The sequence below is a fragment of the Sphaeramia orbicularis genome, chromosome 11, assembly GCF_902148855.1.
Source record: "Sphaeramia orbicularis chromosome 11, fSphaOr1.1, whole genome shotgun sequence".
Classification (NCBI taxonomy): Eukaryota; Metazoa; Chordata; class Actinopteri; order Kurtiformes; family Apogonidae; genus Sphaeramia; species Sphaeramia orbicularis.
This window is the reverse complement of record NC_043967.1, coordinates 31085406-31109141: the sequence shown is the minus strand read 5'-3', so window position 1 is coordinate 31109141 and position 23736 is coordinate 31085406. Positions and strand designations below refer to the sequence as shown.

Below are 23736 nucleotides of genomic sequence, written 5' to 3'. Positions count from 1 at the left end.
ATTGGGTTAATTCATACCAAATTTAGATTTTAGATTGCCAGTGATCCAAAATAGATGTGAGAAAATTTTGGGAACATTAGGTCAAAGTTAAAGTTTTGTATGAATTTTTGAAATCTTTTTTTTTCCTATTTACTTAAAATGGGTAAAATTTCACATGTCTGTAGCAGCAAAACTACAGGTTGAATTCACACCAAATTGGGTGTACAGATTGCTAGTGACCAATAATAGATGTGGTTACAATTTGGGAAAGGTGGGTAAAAGTTACATCTTTTAAATTAATTTTTAAATTGTTTTTCTTTTCCCATTTACTTATAATGGGCGAAATTACACGTCTATAAAAAAAAATCAGTTTTGTTTCAATTTACTTCAAACTTGGCACACATATTGAGGCAACTGATATGCTGACATCAGCACACGCATAGACATGATGACATCAGCTGGATCAATATAAAAATAAGTTACAATTCGTGCGAGGGGTGGGGTTTGTTGTGCCTGGAACCACTTGTTTCTTTTGGATTCTATGTATTGTCTTCTTTATCCTCTGCTGTACAGTGTCTTTGGGTGTTGTGAAAGGCCCTTACAGATCAAAATTTATTATTATTATTATTATTATTATTATTATTATTATTATTATTATTATTATTAAATCTGCTCAGGGTCAATATTAAAAACACAGAAGACAGAAAGTAAAGCTTTCACAATCTTAATCATCTCATTGTTGTGTATCAATCGATGATAGACAACACTTGATATGAAAATGTCACAGATTATTACTTTTACAAGTTAATATCCGTTCTGTAGGTCATCTCATTGAAGCCTTGTAAATCCCTGTTAATCAGATGACATTTACTGCTTTCAAAATATGAGGATACCAATGAGTGTTTTGGCCGATATGACATCAGCGTTGACGTGTCTTCATCACTCCTTTCCTTTTTACTTTAATATAGTGTTTTCAGGTTAGTGAGTGTTATCACTTCAGTTATCTCTTTTTTTTTTACAGAGTTTGGACGTCACAGTGATGTCTATCGCAATCACACAGAGACTTCAGCACCAATCTGTCCTAGTTTAAGCCCAAAATACAAGAGCAGATCCAATAGGAAATACTTATGAGTGTCCTTCAACTGTAGTTGGTGAACATTGAATCGATACCTAATACACTGGAAGAAGCTCCTCAGAGGAATAGGTTACACTCAATCCTCAAATGATTTATCCAGAAGGGGGTGGGTGGGTGGGTGGGTGGGCATGTGCGTGAATATTATTTAAGACACAGATCTGCAGTAATCCGTCTAAACATTTAAGTCTAATCAAATGAAAGTCGTCATCTCTTCACAGCTGCCACTGTAATTCATGATGTCTTAATTACTCCACGAGAACAAATTTAGGCAATAAGAATCAATATCAATTGATTTCCTAATCTTCAGCGAGGAAGGAAGAAGACAGATGGCCGAGCAGAATCCAAATCTGTCCTGAGGTGTCATTATGACTGACTAACAGTTTGGGGATTCCACAGAGATGGAAGCTCCATCTCACACATGATGTTTACTCAGATCCAAATCGATTTTAATAAGCTTGAAAAGCACTTTGACAGTAATACAAATTAGACAAATATGTGTTTGCACAGGGAAGAATTCAGCGTATGCCTAGCGGTAACACTGATGAGGCTGTTTTTATGAATATTTACTCTCATAATAAACCCATTTGTAACAGATTTGCATCACATTTGGCTCCGCTATTGTATTTCCATCAAGTATAGAACCTCTCTTTGTTATGTGAGCAATGAAAAGTTGTGTTTTTCAGATGTTTCTTATGAGGTCGCTTGTACTGCATTAACACACCACTCTCCGTTTGTGTATATTTGGAAATTATGTACACATCGCAGCTCATTAGTCGCTTTTGCATTGACCCTCAAACTGTGCAAATATAACTTGCGCATTAAAATTTACCAAATGAAAAAAACGACAATTTCGCCAAAAGTCTCATTTTTCGATTAAATTTTTTTGCGCTGGCAAGAGGTGGTTTTTCGGTTGTGGCGCAAATGGTGTATCGCGCAAAACTGCGATGGAAAGACCTTTTTTTGCAACTAGAGTCAGGTGAATTAAAAAAAAGGATGTTGACATATGCTACAACCAGCGAAGAAGAATCAGAAGAAACATGTCGCAGTATGTGTGGACACACCAGGAAACCTACTAATCTTTTAATTTAGTACAAAATAGAGGGGTAATATATAATAATAATGAATATATCTGTAAATCAACACCATATTTACGTTCGTCGCCATGTTTATGGAATGACTTCTCATGCCATCTCGCAATAATAAATAAACAAATCATCGCATTTGTGATTTAATGGAAAAACCGACATTACGCACTTCTGTTTTTTCGACATTTAGTAAATATCAGTAAAGTGACTCGTAACAGTCAACACAATGACCTGAAACTGATCCGTCAGTTTCCTGCACAGACCCACAAACGCCTGTGCATTTTGTAGTAGACTTATAAAACAACCACAATTGACATAAGTGGCACAAACCAAACCACAGGACTAAAGGTTTTATTTATTACTCACCTCCCATGAAGGTAACACTCATTTCAGTTTATGATGAACTCCATAAAACTAACAGTATAAATTATAATAGTCCACTATAATGCACTGTTCATGAGGACAGATGGTTTTTAAGTAAGAGGACCTTAAGATAAGACAGACTTATCTCTTTTCCAAGAAGACGTTTCGATCTCAAACCATTTTTTTTTAATGTTTTTAAAGCCAGAGTACCAGTTCTTGCCAAGAAAATTAGTTCGGAATCAGAATACTTTATTTATCCCAGGGAAAATTATTGTTTGTTTCAGTTGCTCCATTCAAGTATAATAAAAAAGTAGCAGGAAAGAAATAATTAACACATCAAAAAACAAAAAAACAAAGCATATATAAAGTTCTATCTATCTATCTATCTATCTATCTATCTATCTATCTATCTATCTATCTATCTATCTATCTATCTATCTATCTATCTATCTATCTATCTATCTATCTACACTGTAAAAAAAATAATCTGTAATTTAACACAATTTTCATTGTTTATTTTACAATTTTTTCCTGTATTTTTATGATACAGGAAAATATCAATGAAATGACAAAAATAGACTGATTTTACATGTCAAATGTAAAATAACATGACAAAACTGTAACTGTGAATAACCATAAAATTTCCATTTTTTAAAAGAATTTTTTTCTTTTTTTCACTGAAAAATACAGTTAAAATACATTTGCAAATGTATCATAATTTCACAAATATTTCTTTTCTATTTATGAGTTTAAACTGTTAATTTAAAGTTTAATACTGTAAAAAAAAAATAAATAAAATGAGATAAAATTACTGACAATTAACCGTAAAAGAAGTATTTGTTCTGTAAGTTTAACAAGACTTGTTTGTTAATTGACAAATATCTTGTGTAATTACAGGAGGTTTCACAACAAAAATGTTGAATAAATGTATTTTTGTGAATGTATAACATGTATAAGCACTGATAAACTGTCCAAATACAGTTTTTATCAGTGGATTGTACAAATTAATCTTATTGAAAATTATTTCTATATATATTTGTAGGTAACTTGATTGTTTTAATACATGTAAATATTCTTTATTAAACATTAAAAAGTTAAAAAGTTAAAAAAAAAAAAAAAAGCCATGTCTCATGTAAAGTTAGGGCAAAAAACTGTATTTTAATTATGGAAAATTATTTTTCGACACCCCTGCTGCCGGAGTATTACAGTTTTTTTTTTACGTTTTTTTTTTTTTTTTTTACAGTCTATCTATCTATCTATCTATCTATCTATCTATCTATCTATCTATCTATCTATCTATCTATCTATCTATCTATCTATCTATCTATCTATCTATCTATCTATCTATCTACACTGTAAAAAAAATCTTTAATTTAACAGAATTTTCATTGTTTATTTTACAAATTTTTCCTGTATTTTTATATAGTATTTTAAATATTCAAAGAAAATGTGTTATTGGACATAACAACACTATATTACTTTTGTGAAATTTTTCAGTTTTTTTATTGTCATGTAGAAAATCAAGGTCAGTGAAGTTACCATATATGGTTCCTTACCCATAAGTGGTAAAAAAAAAAAAAAAACCCGTATAAATCCAAAAGGTCAATGAAGTTACCATATTCGGTTCCTTACACTTAAGTGGTAAAAAAAAAAATATATATATATATATAAATCCAAGAAGTTTATATTAAAAAAATACAAGAAGAACACATGTAAAGTAAATGGAACATGTATTTTCGAACATTAGACCAACATAAGACCCCTGTCCACATCCACATTCTCCCTTTGAACATCATTCCTTACGTTAGTACCATTACTTCATGGTACCTAACAAAGCAGGTACACTCACTGTTCATGCAGAGGTGGACCTTGCAGACCCTGTAGACCACATTGGACCTGAGATTGGTGACTCACTGTCCTTACTGAAACTGTCGCTGTCACTGTCTTGTAATGTATGTAGAAGTTACCAAAAATAGTCTCTTGCCCGATAAAGGGTTAAGGCATAATTAGAACAGCAATTTGTACATTATGTACTAAACAATACATTACCGATATGACAAGTAAAGAAATATACATTCATAAGTGTGCAAACGTTTTGTTGTGTAATTATAATTACGAGGTTAAAAGGTGAAGATCAACTCACTGACCTCCAATGAAAACAAATGTAAAACAGCCCAGTCTGGTTATTCTAAAGAGGATGGAAAAGAATAAACTAAGTACATCTTCAACTCTTCATTAAAATGTCCCTCTTTTAGCATGTAGCTGCTACCTCAGAGGATGTTGTTTCATGCAGCGACAGGGACTTGGCAACATGACAAGATTTTACCCTTTCCAAATGCTTTTCAGCTGTAGTTTTTAAGATACAGTATGCAGTTAAAAAAGTGAAATTCTGTCAATAATGAGAGAATGTGTGTTACTCTACAAGAATGTTTGTCTCTGAGCCAAAACACTGTCTGCACAGTGGAATTCAGTCACTTTTCAGACTCATACATAAACAAATACAGATGAAGTTTATTGATCCCCAAGGGGAAATAGAGTTTTTTTTTTTCATAAGCTTAATAATAATAATAAATAAAAAAAATAATATAAATAAAAAAAATTAATCACAACATATTACACAAGGCATCATTGACACAACGTGCACTGTTCTCTTTTCTTTTCTTTTTTTTTTTTTTGAAGAAAGAAAAAAAGGGTGTCGGGATTGCTCACAGAAAGAAAGAAAGAAAGAAAGAAAGAAAGAAAGAAAGAAAGAAAGAAAGAAAGAAAACTAAACAAGCAATCATCAATCCATGAATACACCTATGAAATAACACTTACATACTTTTACACCTTTTGTCTTATGTCTTTTTTTTTGTTTGTTTTTTTAGATTTAGCAAATTAGAACTCTAAAGCAGATTTTAAAAAAAGTTCTTTGAAGACTAACTAAATAAAGTATTGATCAGATGATATTAATTTAGACAGTTTAGATTTTTAGCGTGTGGTAAACATGTTGACCAGTGTTTCTCAACCTTGGGTTCGGGACCCCACGTGGGGTCGCCTGGAATCCAAATGGGGTCACCTGAAATTTCTAGTAATTATTTAAAATAAAAACTTACTAATGCAAATATATGTTGAGTCGACAGAGACAATCCCAATCCATAAAAGACATGACAAACTGTGAAGCTGAAACTGAAGCACTGTGGTACTGTTTATCTGTCAAATGTTCATTGTGGTCGGTTTCAGATGCTGCAGCTCTTTCATGATTCATAGTTTGACTGCAAACTATGAATTTGACTTTTTGTTTGTTCAGTATTAATTGTCAGCCTTGTAAATCCAAGCTGGACTGACATTTCTCACTTTGTGCAGTAATCTCCACCTGGCTTTTCTGCCTCCATCCAAAATAATATACATTATATACTATATTATAGTTCTACTTCTTCCCACTCCTTTTCGAGCGCAGAAAAATTGTATTGATTTATTTTTTTGACCATGTTGTATGTTATCTGATGATTCTATGTGCTCGAAATAAACTACTACTACTACTACTACCACTACTATATAGCCTAAATTACATCTAAAATTAATGTTTAATTGCAACATTGTATAGAAAACTATAACATGATCAAAAACAAATTAATTTTATCCAAAAAAAAAAAGTCTCTATTTTGAATGTCTGGGGTCGCCAGAAATTTGTGATGTTAAAATGGGTTCACAAGGCAAAAAAGGTTGGGAACCACTGATCTAGACCATAATTCTTTCAACACAATTTAAAGCAACAGGTTTTAAGATATTTCTGTCCGCACCAAAAGAAATGGATGTACTCACAAATCTGAAACAAATATATTCTCTAAATAAATAATTAAACACACTTTATATTACATTTTAAATGGTCTTGTTCAGTTGAATTCAGTGGGAATAAGATCACATCATATATAAACCCAAACGCTGACACACAAAATAAACCTTAGCTGTTAAAATGGGTCCAGAGCCGTCTACTCGTGAAGATAAGGGTTGGATTTTTCTTCCAGGTTCCAGTTGTTTCTCCACCAGTGAAGCAATTTCAGAATCAGATCTCAGCTGCAGATTTTGCTCTAAATTGAGAAACCACTTTAATACCAGTACCGGTTCTGAGATAAGATCAGTATTTGGTCTTTTCCAGCAGATAAACCAAGACTGAAGTAGATCCTAATCTTCATGCTGGTTTAATTTGCTTTCATTTTATCACAGAAATCTACAGTATAAATAATTAGTTTGTGCAAAATGACCCGTATAAGGGTGCATTGAGTAAAGTGATGAGCTTTAACCTAAAGACTAAAAGACATTTATGAGTAATGATGTTTGATGTGGAACTCAGATCAATGAACTAGTAAGATGATGCTTATTACTGTAACACATAAAGACCCAATGCTACTGTTGTGTCAGTTCCCAAATTAATTTTTCTCTCTATTTAACCTTTACTGAAGTGATTTATCATTGTTTAATTATAATATTACCATCTGTATTTTGCATTTTTCACTGTAAATCATAAATCTTTAAATTATAAAAGGGAAGTGGACTCTGTGTGTATGTTTGTTTGTGTGTCTCGGGTATCATGCAAAATCTTGAAAGAGTTGACTGCTGCAGTTTGGCATGTTTGTGTAGTTTTGGTCAAGGAAGAAACTAGCAAAAATGGCAAGTTGATAGGACCAATATTTTGGGAGGTATTAGTAATTTGGGAATACAATAGCCTTACAATCATGTTGCTATGCCCATGACAGTTGATGGGAAGCACCGTACCACGCTGCATGATGGGAAACAATGCATTTACTACACTGTAAAAAAAATCTGTAATTTAACAGAATTTTTACCATTTGTTTCACAGATTTTTCCAGATTTGTTTTTTTTTTTTTTTTTTTTTTTTTTTTTTACAAAAACAGACTGTGATTTTACATGTCAAATGTAAAATAACATGAAAAAACTGTAACTGAATAACCAAAAAAATTTACATTTTTTAAAATATTTTTTTTTGTTTTTTCACAGAAAAATACAGTTAAAATACATTTGCAAATATTTTGTAATTTCACAAATATTTATTTTCTATTAATGAGTTTAAACTGTTAATTTAAAGTTTAATACTGTAAAAAAAAAAAAAAAAAAAACTAGATAAAATTACTGACAATTAACCGTAAAAGAAGTATTTTTTTCTGTAAGTTTAACAAGACTTGTTTGTTAATTTACAAATATCTTGTTTAATTACGGGAGGTTTCACAACAAAAATATTGAATAAATGTATTTTTGTGAATGTATAACATGTATAAACACTGATAAACTGTCCAAATACAGTTTTTATCAGCGGATTGTACAACTTAGTGTCATTGAAAATTTTATATGTATATATAAATATATAAATAAATATATATATATATATATATATATATATATATATATATATATATATATATATATATATATGAAATTTGACTGTTTTAATACATGGAAATATTCTTTATTAAATATTTAAAGTAAAAAAAAAAAGCAAAATCTCATGTAAAGTTAGGGCCAAAAAGCTGTATGTTAATTATGGAAAATTACCGTATTTTTTTGAGATGGTTATTTTCCGTTATTTAACAGTATTTTTTCAGCACCCCTGCTGCCAGAATAATATTTTTTTACATTGTAACTTCAGTCCCTAGATATTGATATTAATATATTTAGTCTCCTTTTAATTTTAAAGAATGATTTACCAAGTAATTTTTATGTCAGTACTTTTAAAATATAGACCTAAAAGTCAGCTGTCCCCAGCATTAAAACTACTACATCTAGCACCCACTTGTTTCCTGTATTTAATTTCCTATACTTAATTTAGATGTTTATGAAAACTCATTTAAACATTTAAACTTTAAGTTTTGTACATTTAAACCATAAAGACCCAAACATCCACTGTTGACAAAACCATCTACTGATCTAAACCGTTTATTACCTGTTGATCCACTAATCCTGTCAATACATGTGAATAATTGGTGTAAAATGCAGTTTGTCATCTTTTCACGGTCATCAGATATGACCCATTTGGATGTTCAGAGACTCCGTAGTGAATGTGGAAACACTGTCATCTTCTACAACACTGATTCACCAGAAAAACCCATGAAGTTTGATAAATGATAGTGGATGGAGATACTTGTTTTTATGTTCAGTTATTGACATATTTGCTGAAGAAGTCACTTTTTCATTCAGTTTTCTCCGTTTTTGATATAATAATCTTCAACTTTAATCTGAGCTTTAATGAACATCTACATGATCAGTAAATTAAATAAAAAAACAAAATATATGATTGACACTTAAAAAACACAAACTAAGGAGGTTATTATTACAATCAATGGTGACAAATCACTTAAGAAAAGTTAATTATAGAGAACAATTAATTTGGAAACTGCCACAAAAGTACCTCTGAGTCTTTATGGGTTAAACAGAGAAAACTGAAGAAAAAGGGACTTTTCCAGCAAATCTATCATTAACTGAACATAAACCTAGTGTCTCCATCCACTGTCATTGATCCAACTCCATGGGTTTTACTGGTGAATCAATGTTGTAGAAGATGACGGTGTTTCCATGATCACTACAGAGCTTCTGAACATCCAAATGGGTCATATCTGATGACCATGAAAAGATGACAAACTGCATTTTACACCAATTATTTACATGCCTTGATAGGATTAATGGATCAACAGGTATTAAACAGTTGAGAGCAGTAGATGCTTTTGGTTGCTGGTGGATGTTTGGGTCTTTATGGGTTAATGCTCATAACTTGGATCACAGCACAGATCAAACATGCATTTTATATTCTCATATATAAACAGGTTTCAGTGAGTTTTATTTTGAAGCTGATGAAGATATGAAGTTATTATCTCTTTAAGTTCACTGTTTGTTGATCCACGGTTCAGACTAGTCCTGACCTTGTTGAGATGATTCCACACAGATCTTTAGGGCAGTTATCGATACAAACTGTACAGAAAAAATAAGTAATTTGTGTATTTACTGTCTGTTTTTTATCTAAAATCAGAGCTATAATATAACTATCAGCTGATGCAGCATGTAAAGATTATAAGACAGTGTTATTTTGAATGTGTGTCAAAATAAGCAGATATGAGTTTCATTTTGAAGCTGAACTTGATGATCCTATGATACGACTGTGTGTAAACAACGAACTTTATACTTTATTCAGTGAGTGATACAGTCTGTGGATACACAGCATTGATCTGTTTGTGGTGTTGGTTCTGTGTTAGGCTTACTCTGCTGTTGAGAATATGGAATATCAATACTATATAGAAGACCTTTAACATAAGTTGTTTAGCTGAAAAGATTGCCAGGGCTCACTTTCATAGTGCTTTCACTGATATTCACAACACAACATCACGGTCAGAAACAGACACTTCAACCCTGTGCCCTCTCTGCTTTTGACTGCCTCCACTGTCGAAGACTATGGGGGATTCAGGAAGATTTATTCTGCAGAAATGGAATGGAATAGAGTTCTTTGTCCTTTTCTCCCTCCATTTTATGGCAGATGGCATCGAGCATTAAGACTTATTAACATCTTTAATGTTTGATTGTGTTTAGGTAGATGCAGTGGTGTAGTGGCCCTGGAGAAGTGGGTATACTCTCAATTTTTGCCCTTTTTTTTTTTAACCATAAAGACCCGAACATCCACCACTGACCAAAAAAATCTGCTGATCTAAACTGTTTAACACCTGTTGATCCACTTATTCTACCAATACATGAAAACAATTGGTGTAAAATACAGTTTGTCATCTTTTCATGGTCATCAGATATGACCCATTTGGACATTCAGAGGCTCCATAATTACCGTGGAAACACTGTCATCTTCTACAACAGTGATTCATCTTCTACAACAGGGGTGTCAAAAACATTTTCTTCCGTGGGCCACATTCAGCCCAAATTAGTCTGCAGTGGGCCGGACCGGTAAAATAATAGCATGACAGCCAACAAATTATTACAACTCCAAATTTTTTTAATGCCATAAACAACAACAACAACAACAACATTCAGTTATGCCAATATTTACATTTACAAACTATCCAAACAAAAAGGATGTGAATGACCTGAAAAAAAAAGAAATTTAAGAAAGATAAGTGCAATTTTATTATCAATATTCTGCCTCGACTTATCATTTATACATATGCATTACAGACCAGATCTACAAAGTTACAAAACATTTAATAACAGGCAGAAAATTGTTAAAATTGCGCTTAATTTTCTTTAGACATTTCAGGTTGTTCATATGTGTTCAGGTTATTCACATTTTATTGTTAAAGGATAGTTTGTAAACGTAATCATTTTCATAATTTAATGGGGTTTTTTTTGCACTAAATGAAAGAGAAAAAATTGGTGTTGTCATTATTTATAGGTTATTATGATATTATTTTTGAGTTTGACGCCCTAACTTGCACTTTGCAAATTCATCCTGCGGGCCGGATTGGAACCTTTGGCGGGCCAGTTTTGGCCCCCGGGCCATGTGTTTGACACCTGTGTTCTACAACATTGATTCACCAGTAAAATCTGTGGGGTTTAATAAATGACACCGGACGGAAATGCTTGGTTTATGGTTACTTATTGATATAATTACCTGAAAAAGCTACTTTTACTTTCAGTTTTCTCTGTTTTTGGTACAATAACCCTCAACTTTAATCTGAGCTTTTACGAACATCTTCATGATCAGTAATTTAAATATAGGAAAATACCTGATTTATATTGATAAAATACAAAATACAAAGGATAATATTACAATAAATGGTGATAAATCCCTGAAGAAAGGTTAGATATAGAGAACATTTTATTTGGGAACTGACACAAAAGTAGCTCTGGGTCTTTATGGGTTAAAGTAGTCCAGAAAAATGCCCTGTTTTAGAAACACTGACACGTAAGACTAGTCTATTTAGTTTACCCAAAAATCTATCAGTAGTATTTACTCATTATTATAAAATTATCATGACTTGATCAAGACCAGTTTGTGGGTTTAACTGGTCACACAAGCAGCTGCATGAAAGTCTAATAAGTCATTCTGAAACCACCTTAAAAGTTACCTCAGAATTATGTATTCCATGAAAGTAGGTTGGTCACTTGAAAGACGTTTATTCTGCCTTTCTCGCATTTCCAATAATTGTGCATCTTTCAATGAGACGTGCAATGACCTGTCAATCAACTGGTGTCCAATCAGGTTCCAGAGGTGGCCAGCACTAGTTAGCAATATTTTCCTCCGCATGACCCGCCCTACTCTACCTCTGATTGGCTCATCAGTCCTCATGCTTAAAGTTAACCAATCTAATCAGTGAAGGCAGCGATTAGAGGCAGAATCGGGGGGGGGGGGGGGGGGGGGGGGGGGTCATGACTTCACCATCCTAGGGGAAAAAATGGGTGATTTGGCTGCAGATATTACTGAATGGTGCTCATCAGGGGGATTTAGAAGTGGGTATACGCAATTCTGACAGAAAAATAAATATGGCATATACCCCTGAACACACCGGTGGGTAGATGCCACTAGATAGTACCACTGCATGGTCTGGCTGTTTTTTTATTCTTATTTTTCCACATTTTTAATAGAGGTAGATAAGTAAAAGGTGTAAATAAATCAAGTGACACTGCAATTCTTTGATGACATTCATAAATTCACATGTATTCTTATTGGCTGTCATGTTTTCTAATACTCATAAAATCAGTGATCACACTCATATCATCCACTTCTGATGTTACTTTGCAATCCACTTGAATTTTATACCAATATTAAAAACTTTATAGTTACAGTTATAGTTATACTCCTTGCTGTGGGTAATTTTACTATTTACAGTATATTATTTTTTCAGAACCACTGGTCTATGAGAGAAAAACTTCTGATATTAACCCTGTTTTAGGAAGTGTAGATCATTATGCACCACCACTAGTCTTAAAAAGACACCCAAGCCTATAAACCATTGATCATACACTTGTATCTGCTCTGGATGATGATGCAAATTGTTTTCATAGAGCCAATTGCTTAACTAAATTCATGCTTAACTGGTAGAAATCCATATGGGAAACATAATCAATATTTAACGGCGCAAAATACAGTACTTGCTTAGGACATGGTTGAAGAAAAGTAAAAATGCAACAGAATATAAATATTATCTCTCCATTCTGAAGTTGTTGGACGGATGCACAAACCAAGTGAGGGTGGGTGTTTTTTGGCAATGATTTGGATTTTACTGCTCACAGTTTTAGGCTCCAGTAGAAGAAGGATAATCAATAAGCCATTATTTATCAACTCTGCATGTTCAACATGTTCTGCATGTTCAACAGCAGTGGACTTCATTCATACTGTTTAGCCAAAGTATATTTTTAATTAAACTGCAAAGTGCACATGATCATTTGTGTTGCATTTCAAAAATAAATATATTAAGGTATATCAATCCTATTGTTAGCCCACAGGTTGATTCTGAAAGGCCTCTTTGTGTGTGACTCAGCAGCTTCTGGTCTAAAGATAAAGTTTAATTAAGCTAAAAGCTTCACTGGCTCCCCCATGACTCCTTTCCAATCCCTCGTCTAAACTCTTCTAACACACCGGAAACTTCTGACTAATTGGACATCCCTCCCCACCATAATCTTTGAGCTCAAATAAGATTAATAAGCAGACACATTTTCTGTGGCATCCACCTATTCAATACCACTTCTGGCAGCGCTCGCAGACTCTTTTAGAGATATTTCTTGCTGGGTCATGTTTGTAAACAAAAGCTAATGTCTTTTTTGAGTAGTGACTGCATTTGACGATACTGCCGCAGCCTTATGAGTAAGGATAAAAACAGAGGCTAAAATCTGCAGTACCTCAAATGGCCACTAGAGGCGTTTGTTCCCATTGAATCTCATGTTAAAACAGGGGTGTCAAACTCATTTTAGTTCAGGGGCCACATTCAGCTAAATTTGATCTGAAGTGGGCCGGACCAGTAAAATAATAACATAATAATACATAAATAATGTCATCTCTGAACTTTTCTCTATTTTTAAGAGCGAAAAAGGTAAATTTACATTATGAAAAGGTTTACATCTACAAACTATCCTTTCAAACAATGTGAATAACATGAACAAACTGAAAAAAATGAATGTAATTTTAACAAAATTCTGCCTCAGTTTATCATTTTACATATGTGCATTATAATGTACAAATCACAGTGGATCAACAAATACACAAAACATTTAAAAAAACAGAATCTTGTTAAAATTGTACTTACTTCTCTTAAGACATTTCAGGTTGTTCATATTTTATCAGGTTATTCACATTTTTTGCAAAATTGTTCTTTGTTTTAGTGGAAATACATGAAAATATTTATGTTTACAAAGACAAAAATTTGGAGTTGTCATTATTTATATGTTATTATGATAGTATTTCACCGGTCATGCCCACTTGACATTGAATTGGTCTGAATGTGGAACCTGAACTATAATGACTGTTAATATCTTAGTGTAATTTTTGCAAATTAGTGTAAATTTCACAAATTCATCCCAAGGGCCAGATTGGGCCCTTTGGCGGGCTGGATTTGGCCCCCGGGCCACATGTTTGACACCTGTGTGTTAAAACTTTCTGCATCACTAACTGCTGCTTTCTGTTTTTTCTTCTCAGGTTATGGACATGCAGCGCCAGGGACCGACGCAGGCAAGGCCTTTTGCATGTTTTATGCCGTCCTGGGAATCCCTTTGACTCTTGTTATGTTCCAAAGTCTGGGTGAGAGGATGAACACTTTTGTCAAGTACCTCCTAAAACGTATCAAGAAGTGCTGCGGCATGAGCATCACCGATGTATCCATGGAGAACATGGTAACCGTGGGATTCTTCTCCTGCATCGGCACGTTGTGCATCGGTGCTGCTGCCTTCTCTCATTACGAGGACTGGAGCTTCTTCCAGTCGTACTATTATTGCTTCATCACATTAACTACTATAGGCTTTGGGGACTTTGTGGCCCTCCAAAAGAACCGGGCCCTTCAGAAGAAGCCCCTGTACGTGGCCTTTAGCTTCATGTATATCCTAGTGGGCCTGACAGTCATCGGGGCCTTTCTGAACCTGGTAGTGCTCCGCTTCCTGACTATGAACAGTGAGGATGAGCGGCGGGACGCAGAGGAACGCGCCTCGCTCGTCGGCAACCGGAACAGCATGATCATCCACATCCAGGACGAAACGCTGCAGCGCGGCCGGCGGCGACGCGAGCCGTACCGAGCGGAAGTGACTGATTTGCAGTCAGTCTGCTCCTGTATGCACTACCACTCACATGACTTCGGCAGCTCTGGGGGAGGGATGGGAGGCCTGGGATGTGCCTTCTCGCATCAGAACTCATTCAGCTCGCAGCTGAACCCCAATCAGTACTTTCATTCAGTTTCCTACAGGATTGAGGAGATTTCGCCCAGCACCTTGAAAAACAGCTTCTTCCCTTCGCCCATTAGCTCGGTGTCACCGGGCCTTCACAGCTTCACAGACAATCACCAGCTTATGAGGAGGAGGAAGTCCATTTGAGTTCCACCACACATACAAGACTAATGAGTTTCCATGTTTTCTACACAAGGTCAAACATTTCCAATGCTGCTCCTTACCAAATTTGATTTCAGCACTTTTTCCCTTTTGGTTTTATGTAATATATAAAGTATTCTTGGGAATAGATGAAGAACACTGCGCAGAACAGCAGGCATGGACGCAACGGGATGCAAAGCATGAAGCATGGATGTCTATTTTTACAAGAGAATTGTTCCATTTAAAAAAAACTACGAGACCTTCCTTATTACAGATTTACAGTACAAAATTGATATATTACTTTGGTTATATACCAAATGATGCACACTTGGGGAAATGCTATTTTTCAAAGGGATTATGCTTGTTTCACCTTAACTTGAAGAAACTTACCGTTCTGTACTATTCCATTGCCTCACTGCAGACAGAGAATTTAAAATGACTTAAAAGCATCAGGTATTGTTTTCTATAAGCAATCATATATTTCAACCTTTTAGCCACACATCAAGCCAAAATCTTGTTGCCAATATTAGCATGTGCATTCGATGTCATTTAATGAGTGTGCCATGGTTTTGTGACATTCGGTCTGTTTTCAAAACAGCTACGTGAAGGCGTCTTATTGTCTCAGATTACAAGGATCATACTGTTGTTATTGGTGTTTTCTCATCTTCCTGAAAGGTTAAAGATTGTATGTGGCCACAAAGGCTTTAATTTCACCAGATATTATTTATAATGAGAGTTAAAATTGATCTAAAAGAAGGTCCACCCTCCTCACAACATCAATATAGTACAATTTTAGGTTAGTTCTATTGAGGTTTTTTCCACCTTGGATTTTCATATTGAATATTGTTCAATTAAAGTGCACAGGATTTTATCTAGATTGACTTTTAACACCAATATTCACTGATGTTTTATGAGACACAGAGTTTTTCTCTGAGAAGAGAATTGCACCACACTGAATAATCTATAAAATTATTAATAAACTGAGAACTATTTTGAGATTTGTCTGAACGACCTAGATATGAGGTCCAACTTTACTGCTCAGAAGTCCAAAGAGACAGAAAATTCTATCACTTTCTTTGGTCAGTCAGTAAAATGTACTCTTCTTACAGTGTTAAATACAATGTGTTAGCAAAGAGCATCAAAAGCAGTGCAGTTTCCTCTTCTTTATTTGACCCTTCACTAAACCCCTCCAAAAACAGCCTCTGTCCAATCCTACATCAGCAACCGCAACTAAAAAAACTAGGCCTGTTGAGCTTGTAGGACAAATGAACGCCAAAGCAGAGTGTGAATGGAACTCATAGATATAAATATTTATGTGCTATTAATCACTTTATTTGTTGTCAGTGATTAATGGAAACATGATACCACTGTTTTTATCACTAGTTAAAGTCATAATTTGATGGACTGATAGCTAACACTGATGTTATGAAGTCATTAATGTTAATTTTTTTGAGTGTTTAGTTTATAAATGATGGAACGTCTAAGTCCTGTAAAGGGAGGATTTTGCATGGTTTCTTTTCTGAATTTAGAAGTGTCTCAAGCTAAGCATAAGTGACAATGATAATTTGGTGGCTCTAATTTCTGTGATTATGTTTTAGCATTATTACAATTCCCTAATATTGGAGAGACATGGACAAGCAGGACTGTAGTATTCGATTCAGAGCTACTTTCATAATGTGGCCTTAATGAATATCACTAAAAACTTCTTTTTTTTCTCTCTCTCTCTCTAAGATAAGACACTGCCTAACATTAGCTGGCATTACAAACAGTTATTAGCAAGCTACAAAAAACAAAAAAAAGTGTCTGGACCTACTCTTATTGGTGTTTGTTTGATGTGGTTACCTCATTGAGTCTCAAATGACACATAACAAGTGGTGCCAGGTACAACAAACTCCACTGTAACTTATTTTGGCATCGATCCAGCTGATGTCATCATGTCTATGTATGTGGTGATGTCAGCATATCAACTGCCTCTGTATATATATCTATATATACCAAATTTGAAGTAATTTGAGACAAAATTGATGTTTTTATAGACATTTGAAATTTCAGCCATTATAAGTAAACGGGAGAAAAAAAAAAAGATTTGAAAAATTCATAGAAAATTTGAACTATGACCTACTTTTCCCAAAATGTAATGACATCATCTGGGTCACTGGCAATCTATAAACCCAATGTGGTATGAATTCAACCAATAGTTTTGCTGCTAGAGTGTTAACCATCAAAGAAACAATCAAAGAAACAAACAAAGGAACAAACAAAGGAACAAACTGAACCAAAAACAATACCCCTTGCCTCCCCTTCAGGGGGCGGGGTAAATATCTAACTTAAAGTTAAAATGAATAAAAAAGTTCAACTGTCTTTGTTTGCTAACAATTGCATTCATAACTAACTAACATTCATAACTAACTAACATTAGTTTTTGTTCAAACACTGCAAAGATAACTTCTCTACTCCTCTTTCTTTAGCTTTCTCTGCTTTTTCATAATTATTATCACAGAAATTTCCAAGTATTTTTTTTGTAATATCTCTGACAACACTAAAAATGCCATCCAGCGTTATACTGAGTGCCAAAGCTTGACAGGCATAGCAACAGTAACTAAGGGAGGTGGGGCTTAGCGAAGGGTCATTTGTCAACACTTTTTAAGCACTTTGGAGGCTAGTGGCTGAAAAGTCCAAACAACAGATAAAGAAATATGTCAGAAGACCTCATTATGATCAGATCATAACTCTACAGCGTTAAACAACAAAAATGTGCAAAATGTGAGGTTGAGTTTGGAATTAATAAGCTAAAACATAAAATACACTCATACATAAAAGGATGTAATAACAAATAACAGCTACAGCTGCATAAAAAATTATTAGACCATCAAAAGTCATCAAAAACAATGGTTATGCAATCAAGTATTAACTCCTGTGTGTATCAAGTGACTAAAACAGACAGAAAACAAAACATGGAATGTCAATAAGCACTGTTTTTGTCAGTACAATGCCATAGATATTGATGTAAGAACTGAAGTGATTTTGGTTATTATCAAGAAAACATGGAAAATGGATAGATATCAGCTCTGAAATTAAACTCTTATGAGCTATTTTTGTTGTTATCATTATATTTGTCCAAGCAAATGTACCTTTAGTTGTACCAGGCATTAAAATGAACAAGAAACTGAAGAAAACAAGGGTGGTCTAATAATTTTTTCCGTGACTGTATGTCTAACAAATGAGCCGATGTGCAAGTATTAGCAATGACTCATGCCTGATAATGGGTCCAAAAACCTGGATCCAGTTGATTTCAATTGAACCTCACTGGGCCTTTGAGTCAAACTGTATCAGAACTACTGTATTATGGGAATTATGTGGAAAATAGGCTGTATTAAACCGGTGCAACCCAGTGCTGGAAGCAACACAGCCAATAATATTTCACATTTTAATGAAGGTTATACTTTTATCACTGATACATAACCACCTCTGATTAGGTCCTTCTTTGGATTTCTCAAAGAGCATCAATGGAAATAGAACTAATTAGAAGGAGCCAGGAAACTGAATTAACAGGTTCTTGGAAAATTATCAAAAGACTCAGATTAATGAAGTGAGCATCACAGATGATGACATAAAACAGTGTCAGAGGATCAATAGGTGGATTTTTCTTTTAACCTGCAGCTATCAAATCCTAAAAAGTGCAATTAAATGACTCCGGTTGAGTTTATTAACTGCGTCAATGATGTTTCCTAACCCCTGTGCACCTATTGCATGCCTACAGACCCATCCTGAGTCTGCTGATGAACCCTACTTATATTTAACCTGTGGGCACAAGTGTTTACAGTGATGCAAAAGCATGTAGATCTAAACTGACAACTCTCAAGGTTTGGACGCACTTTGGAGCCATTAGGGAAACATAGGCCGATAAATGCATCAACGCAGGAAAGAGCAGAAATAGAAAGTATGAGTTAATGTGAGTGGACAGCTGGAGATAAGAGATAAGAAAACTTAATAACATCCGTATGATCCTTTAAAGTCTCTGTAAAATACCAGAGGAAAGAAAGTAGAGGGGTTTTTTTTTAAATTAATTGAACGATCTGATAAGTGCATGACCTTTATATGATGAATGGGGAAATCATTTTGTAATGACTTTAAAGGCTGAGAATCTTAACAGCAAGAACGATTAACAGCAGAAGTTGTTTCGGTAACACTTTATTTGAAGGTCTAGTTTATAATGCATTAAGCGTACATTCAGAAGACATTATAATGCATTATAAAAGTCATTACAACAGTTCATGATCATGTACAACAACTTATACCAAGGTTAATAAAGTATTATAAGTGTAGGCCTAATGTATTATAAATTCAGCTTTCATAATGTTTTATACATCCATACCAAAGTGACAACAGTGTCTGAAGGAAGAATCTCAAGTCCTGGGTTATGGAACACATTCTAACCATCATAACTCTAGCCAGTTATAAAGACACAGAGAACTGCTCTGACATGTAGTTTCTGAAACTGAATAATGCCTTATAAACATCAATAATAAGTTACAGGATGACTTTAAGAGCTTTTAGTAAAGTGACAACACTGTCTAAGGTTATTAGCAATTGTATGATATTATAACACAAGTATGATGACGTATGAGCAGTATCTGCTGGATCTAAGTAAAGTGTAAGCCAAAAATTATACATCAAAGTGTTCTTAATAACTCTTTATTTTGCAAAAACAAAACATTAAAAGAACAGAGGTGAATAGAAGTGTTAAATGTTGCTTTATACATAAATAAAAAATAATGTAGCAGCTCTAAATCTTTGTTAATTCGAACACATACTTTTTTTTTTTTAATAAATATGAAATCCCTAAAATAGATGGATATAGGGACCAGTGACTAAACCTAACAAAAGTTCCCCACCTAAAAAAATAAATTCCTTCACATTCCTTTGGTATGGATGTATAAAATATAATGAAAGCTGAATTTATAATACATTATGCCTACACTTATAATACTTTATTAACCTTGGTATAAGTTGTTTTGCATGATCATAAACTGTTGTAATGACTTTTATAATGCATTTATAATGCATTATAATGTCTTATGAATGTGCGCTTAATGCATTCTAAACTAGACCTTCAAATGAAGTGTTACCGTTATTTCTTTTTGCCAGAGTCCAGCAGCTCATAAGGGAATAAACTTTGGTTGAAGCTGCTTTCTAATTTTTCCATTCAGACAAAAAAAATATACAATAATGGTCTCAGGTTCGAATGAGTCACCTTTTTTAAATAAACAAACAAACAAAAAAAAACAGACTTCAGACACATAAAATCCCAGGTGTGCATTGGCCAAACAACACTATGTACATATCAATATCAAAATCCAACCATAATAGGTATTTTTCGAGAAAAAGGTGACTGAGATGCATCATCTCACTGAAGCCTGTGCTGCTGCAGATGAGTCATTTTGCATTTTAGACATGGTTTATGAAAGCCAATCTGGAAAAAAAAAATCTTCTGGATATTTTATGTTAATTACAGGCCTGTTTTAAAGCCCAAAGTCTTGTTTCTGTTACAACGTGAAGATAAATGTTTCATTACTAACGAGGCCCGAAATGAAGCAGCATTTAAGCAGTAAACACAACTCCTGAATGCAGTTGAAGATGTAAATGTTCAGATTTGTATTCTTATTAATAACCGAAGAAAAGTGATGGGTTTTTTTTTGGGTTTTTTTTTTAAGTTATACGGCAAATACCTGCATTTCTTACAGAATTCCTGGACTGAGACTTTGGAAAACTGTCAGTATTCTTTATCCTCTTAACATCCACTGTTTCACCGGTGACACATTTTAGGATTTGGGTTACATTTGAGCCATGTTTCAACTGATTAGATTGTTAGAAGAGGTTTATTACATGCATTTTGGCCTTAAATCCTAAAAAAGTTGGATGTTAAAAGGTTAAAGTCTCATGAGGAGATTGCCAGTCTTTTTTTTTTTTTTTTTTTGGTAAATGCCATGAATCCTATTCAGTCATGACAAATACAACCAGGCGTGAAGTTAGAGATAAGCCCTGAAGCATTGTTTCATTAGTGGAACTATAAAGGCTTATCCTGTACAATATGTTTCTAACAACCTTTGGAATAATAATAACAATAATAATAATAATAATAAAAAAAAAACTTTTCATGGCTGAGATGCATAGGTATTTTTACACATTAGCATATGTGCCTTGAAGAAACAGCAGTGAGTATTTCTGTTGGAGTGGGCACATTTAAAAGCAAAAGTGCAGGTCTGTTTGAGCTTTCCGTTTATGTACAGGCAGATCTACGACCACACAAACAAGGAGAGGAGATGGAGAATCAACATCTGAGGTTAGCCCGTACAATTTCAATACACACCGAGCAGACCAACAGAGCAGACGGAGCTATATTTGCAGTGCGAAGGCTGATTCCAACTCACTGCATCTTCTTTTTGTACTTTGGCCATCATGACTATCACTGGTGGAACTAAATATGAGCGGTCAGATCTGTGGATGTAGTTACAGTGTGATACCAAACCAGTAATGTTCAGATGTTCACAATGATGCAACCATGTATACAAAAATACCTGATTTTCACTGAAAAAACTCCAAATATAGAGGATAATGTTATAATAAATGGTGATAAATGTTAAACAGAAAGATATTATATATTTATTGAAGAACTGCCACAAAAGTAGCTCTGGGTCTTTATGGGTTAATGCCATATTTTTTCACATGACAGTTGAAAACCAAAAAAAAAAACATCTTCATGAGTATGGACACTAGGAGATTCATATTTAGACTCTTAACCCATAAAGAGCCAATCGTCGGCTTCCTGATAAAACCTGCTAAGTGACATTTTTGGTTGGGAATAAAAACCTGCTATCTCCCCTATTATAGCTTCAAATTTCAGTCTCCTGTGAAAGTTGTTTACATTCCATCATAAGTACCAACATTAAAGGAACAGATATTTTTTTGTCATATTTCACAGTTTCCTGTTATATAAACAGTTTTTTGTTTCTCCTGTAAAATTTGCCAAAAATCACATAGCAGGTTTTATCAGGAAGCCGACGCAATGCTACTTTCTTGGCAGCTTCTTATTGAATTTTTCTCTCTATTTAACCTTTCTTATGTAAATTATCACCATTTACTACCATATTATCCTCTGTTTTTCGCATTTTTTCAGTGAAAATCAGGTATTTGCCTGTATTTAATTTACTGATCATGTAGATGTTCATAAAAGATCAGATTACAGTTGAGGGTTATTATATCAAAAACAGAGAAAACTGAAGAAAAAGGGATTTTTTTTTCAGTAAAATCTATCATTAACTGAACATACAAGTGTCTCCATCCACTGTCATTGATCCAACTCCATGGGTTTTACTGGTGAATCAATGTTGTAGAGGATGACGGTGTTTCCACGGTCACTACGGAGCCTGTGAACGTCCAAATGGATCACATCTGATGACCATGAAAAGATGAATTACTGTATTTTACACCAATTATTTACTTGTATTGGTAGGATTAGTGGTATAAAACAGGTATTAAACATGTTTTTATCAGTAGATAGTTTTGGTCACCAGTGGCTCTTTGGGTCTGTATGTGTTAATACAAATGCAACTTTTTCTTGTAATATTATGATTTTTCTCAAAATATCAGATTTTTCTTATTTTGTATTTTTCGCTGAGGCCTTAATACTCTGTTATTATGTCCCTGAACTGTTTATGGAACCATGACACATTTGATTTGCAATAAAGTCTATTACTAATGTGTCATTTAGCTAATATCAAAACAACACAGATCTGACTTGATTTAGCCACTGTTTGGTTTTTACACAGTTTTGACTGCAAATACACAATACAGACTTTCCTTTAGCACCACTGTTACACTCACAGGTATTACAGCTAATCTGAATGGTGGCCAGAGCTACAAAAATCAGCTTGTTTTAGAGTGGAACAATTCTTTAAAGGTTTATTATGACTTGTACTTAGTCCACAAGAACAGAGAATTTTTTTTTTCTTGCAGCTTATTCTTGACATATCATCCAGGCAGAACCCTAACCCCAACCCTAACCCTAACCACATACCCTAACCCCCTAACCCTAATCCTATACCCCAACCCTAACCCTAACCACATACCCTAACCCCCTAACCCTAATCCTATGCCCCATACCCCAACCCTAACCCTAATCCTATACCCCATACCCCAACCCTAACCCCCTAACCCTAATCCTATACCCTAACCCTAATCCTATACCCCAACCCTAACCCTATACCCTAACCCCCATACCCCAACCCTAACCCTAATCCTATACCCCATACCCCAACCCTAACCCCCTAACCCTAATCCTATACCCTAACCCTAATCCTATACCCCAACCCTAACCCTAACCCTATACCCTAACCCTATACCCTAACCCCCTAACCCTAATCCTATACCCCATACCCCAACCCTAACCTCCTAACCCTAATCCTATACCCTAACCCTAATCCTATACCCCAACCCTAACCCTAATCCTATACCCTAACCCTAATCCTATACCCTAACCCTAATCCTATACCCCAACCCTAACCCTATACCCTAACCCCGTAACCCTAATCCTATACCCCAACCCTAACCCTAATCCTGTACCCTAACCTCAACCCTAATCCTATACCCCAACCCTAATCCTATACCCTAACCCTA

At 34.4% G+C, this 23736-nt stretch overlaps 1 protein-coding gene across 1 annotated transcript in view; it reads left to right on the top strand.

Annotated features, from left to right (window-relative positions):
- Nucleotides 1-15096, top strand: part of kcnk9 (potassium channel, subfamily K, member 9) — a 108886-nt gene extending 93790 nt beyond the window's left edge. Inside the window, exon 2 of the mRNA XM_030147334.1 lies at nucleotides 14183-15096. Coding sequence (XP_030003194.1) covers nucleotides 14183-15066 — 884 coding nt within the window. The 3' untranslated portion in view covers nucleotides 15067-15096. The remainder of the gene's footprint in view (nucleotides 1-14182) is intronic.
- The last annotated feature ends 8640 nt before the right edge of the window (nucleotides 15097-23736 follow it).